A 3616-nucleotide genomic window follows, 5' to 3' on the forward strand; every position below is an offset into this window, starting at 1 on the left:
GAAAGGGGGAGGGAGAGAGAGAATTCTTCGAGTTTAAACCCTGTCAGGTGGAATAGGTTGTGCTTCCACTGCAGGGCTGTTCTCTGTGCTGTTCTCTGTGCTTTATGGAGGGAGGAGAGATTTGTTTATGAATCTGTTTAAAATGTAAAGCTTAAGTTAATGGGCACTGAACTGGACTCAAACTGCATCAGTGTTAATCTGACCATTCTAATCTGCTCTCACTGACACACTGTTAGCAAAGGTCCAGGTTCTCATATACAGGAATTATTATTATTATTATTATTATTATTATTATTATTATTATTATTATTATTATTATTGCTGTTGTTGTTTTGGCTGTTGATGATGGTGATGATGATGATAGCGATTTGTATAAACAAACAGGCTGAAGGCAAAAAGGTGGAAAGTGGAAATTGTCCTAAAGATATGTGGAAAGTCCAGTGTACATGAGTGGCCAGCGTTTTATTGTCCCAAGAAAATCTCTGGGTCCGTGAGGAGAGACTCTCTCTGGGTCCATGAGGAGAAACTCTCTCTGGGTCCGTGAGGAGAGACTCTCTCCGGGTCCATGAGGAGAAACTCTCTCTGGGTCCGTGAGGAGAGACTCTCTCCGGGTCCATGAGGAGAGACTCTCTCTGGGTCCGTGAGGAGAAACTCTCTCTGGGTCCATGAGGAGAGACTCTCTCTGGGTCCGTGAGGAGAAACTCTCTCTGGGTCCGTGAGGAGAGAATTTGTTGGCATAGAGCACAAGCTGATAGTGACAAAAGCTACCTGTCCCTGATTCAGTAGTCAGCCAGGTAGGCTATCATTCCAGCAAATTTGGAATGATAGAACTGGAATGATAGAGCCGGAACGATTGTTCCAGATAAAAAGAGACAGACGGAGACCTCCAAGTCTATTTCATCCTCCCTTTCTCTTTCTCTCCTTCGTTCCCTGAGAACAGGACTCCTCTGATTTCCCTGTCTGAGAGGAGATCAGAGGCTCTTAAATGTTAACTGTGCTTTTCCTCCTCCCATTGCAGCTCTGGCATTACATTGTGTGTATCTGTGTGAAGTATGTTTATTTACACTCAAAACGACACCTTATCTGGGAGAGCTGTGCTTTTTCTGTTTTGGTTGTTAATTGATCAGATCTATAATGTGTAAAATGTAGTTTAACTCTGTTTAACCCTCTTTAACCCTGTTTAAGTCTGTTTAACTCTGTTTAAGCCTGTTTTACCCTGTTGAACTCTGTTTAAGCCTGTTTAACTCTGTTTAACTCTGTTTAACTCTGTTTAAGCCTGTTTAACCCTGTTTAACCCTGTTTAACTCTGTTTAAGCATGTTTAACTCTGTTTAAGTCTGTTTAACTCTGTTTAACCCTGTTTAACCCTGTTTAAGTCTGTTTAACCCTGTTTAACCCTGTTTAACTCTGTTTAAGCATGTTTAACTCTGTTTAACCCTGTTTAACTCTGTTTAACCCTGTTTAACCCTGTTTAACTCTGTTTAACTCTGTTTAACTCTGTTTAAGTCTGTTTAACCCTGTTTAAGTCTGTTTAACTCTGTTTAAGCCTGTTTTGCCCTGTTGAACTCTGTTTAAGCCTGTCGAACTCTGTTTAAGTCTGTTTAACTCTGTTTAAGCCTGTTTAACCCTGTTTAACTCTGTTAAAGCCTGTTTAACTCTGTTTAACCCTGTTTAACTCTGTTTAAGTCTGTTTAACTCTGTTTAAGCCTGTTTAACCCTGTTTAAGTCTGTTTAACCCTGTTTAACTCTGTTTAACCCTCTTTAACCCTGTTTAACTCTGTTTAACCCTCTTTAACTCTGTTTAAGTCTGTTTAACTCTGTTTAAGCCTGTTTAACTCTGTTTAAGTCTGTTTAACTCTGTTTAAGCCTGTTTAACCCTGTTTAAGCCTGTTTAACTCTGTTTAAGCCTGTTTAACTCTGTTTAAGTCTGTTTAACTCTGTTTAAGCCTGTTTAACCCTGTTTAAGCCTGTTTAACTCTGTTTAAGCCTGTTTAAGCATGTTTAGGCTCTGTTTAACTCTGTGTGACCCTGTTTAAGTTCCGTTTAACCCTGTGTGACCCTGTTTAACTCTGTTTCATCCTGTTTCACTTTGCTGGACTCTGTTTAAGTTGTTAAACCCTTCATCCTCTGTTTAACCCTATTTAAACTTTGTTCAACTCTCTTTACCCCTACTTAACTTTTTTGCCTGATTGCATTCCAATGTATTATCCATATGTCATTGAAAATCCTACAGTCTGAGTTTGTCTAAGACCAAAACAGAGAAAAACACCATTTTCTCATGGAGCAAAATGATTGGCCTTGGACACAGTGGTCGGCATGGCAACAGGTTGGTATGGTAGCAAAGCAGCTTGGTAGTGGTCGTCTTAACAACAAAGCAAGAGCACGTGGAGAACACTGCATAGCCACGATGCCAAAGCGCTGGGATGCATTTGTGGCCGTTAAACGTTGGAGACGCACCTTGGCCGTGTTGTTTGTGAAGCGTGGAGCTGCGATAGGGTTGATATAAAAAACCTGTTTGGTCTGAGTCTGGGGAAGTTGTGGGTCCACCTTAGAGAAACAGTAAAATTATGAACATTTCCACCATACACTCAGACCACACGATATTAGCTAACATGGGGAGTGAGTGTGTGTGTGTGTGTGTGTGAGATGAGTTAACAGATTCTCACCCTGACAAAGCTGGCGGGAAACCAGCCCTCCTCATCGTCGATCTGGCCCCACCACCAGTCCTTGTTGGAAGCATCCAGAACTTTGATGACATCACCAGCTTTAAAGGCCAGTTCGCGGTCTGCCATGGTCACATGATCCCACACTGCCTCTGCGCTAACGACGGAGCCCCCACTGATCAACTACAGAGAGAGAGAGAGAGAGAGACAGAGAGAGAGAGAGAGACAGAGAGAGAGAGACAGAGAGAGAGACAGAGAGAGAGATGGGGAGAGACAGAGAGAGACAGAGAGAGAGAGAGAGACAGAGAGAGAGAGAGAGAGAGACAGAGAGAGAGAGACAGAGAGATGGGGAGAGAGAGAGACAGAGAGAGAGACATGGGGAGAGAGAGAGACAGAGAGATGGGGAGAGAGAGAGAGAGAGAGAGAGACATGGGGAGAGAGAGAGAGACAGAGAGAGACATGGGGAGAGAGAGAGAGACAGAGAGAGACAGAGAGAGAGAGGTGGAGAGAGAGAGAGACAGAGAGAGACAGAGAGAGAGATGGGGATGGGGTTGTCAACATGGTCTGTTACTGAAAATAAATACAGACACTGCCATAAACACACACACACTCACACACACACACACAAACACACATCTCTCCATCCTGTCAAACACACACACACACTCACACATACACACACACACACACACACATCTCTCCATCCTGTCAAACACACAGACACTCTCACACACACAGATCTCTCCATCCTGTCAAACACACACTGACACACACACACACACACACACACACATCTCTCCGTCCTGTCAAACACACACTCACACACACACACACATACACACATCTCTCCATCCTGTCAAACACACACACACATTCACACACACACACATCTCTCCATCCTGTCAAACACACACACAATCACACACACAGATCTCTCCATCTTGTCAAACACAT

At 43.2% G+C, this 3616-nt stretch overlaps 1 protein-coding gene across 3 annotated transcripts in view; it reads right to left on the minus strand.

Annotated features, from left to right (window-relative positions):
- Window positions 1-2806, minus strand: part of arhgef9a (Cdc42 guanine nucleotide exchange factor (GEF) 9a) — a 16184-nt gene extending 13378 nt beyond the window's left edge. For all 3 annotated transcript variants that reach the window (XM_030792760.1, XM_030792759.1, XM_030792761.1), the window contains exon 1: window positions 2666-2806. In XM_030792760.1, coding sequence (XP_030648620.1) covers window positions 2666-2791 — 126 coding nt within the window. In that variant the 5' untranslated portion in view covers window positions 2792-2806. The remainder of the gene's footprint in view (window positions 1-2665) is intronic.
- Window positions 2807-3616: the final 810 nt, after the last annotated feature.

The sequence above is a fragment of the Chanos chanos genome, chromosome 15 (assembly GCF_902362185.1).
Source record: "Chanos chanos chromosome 15, fChaCha1.1, whole genome shotgun sequence".
NCBI lineage: Eukaryota > Metazoa > Chordata > Actinopteri > Gonorynchiformes > Chanidae > Chanos > Chanos chanos.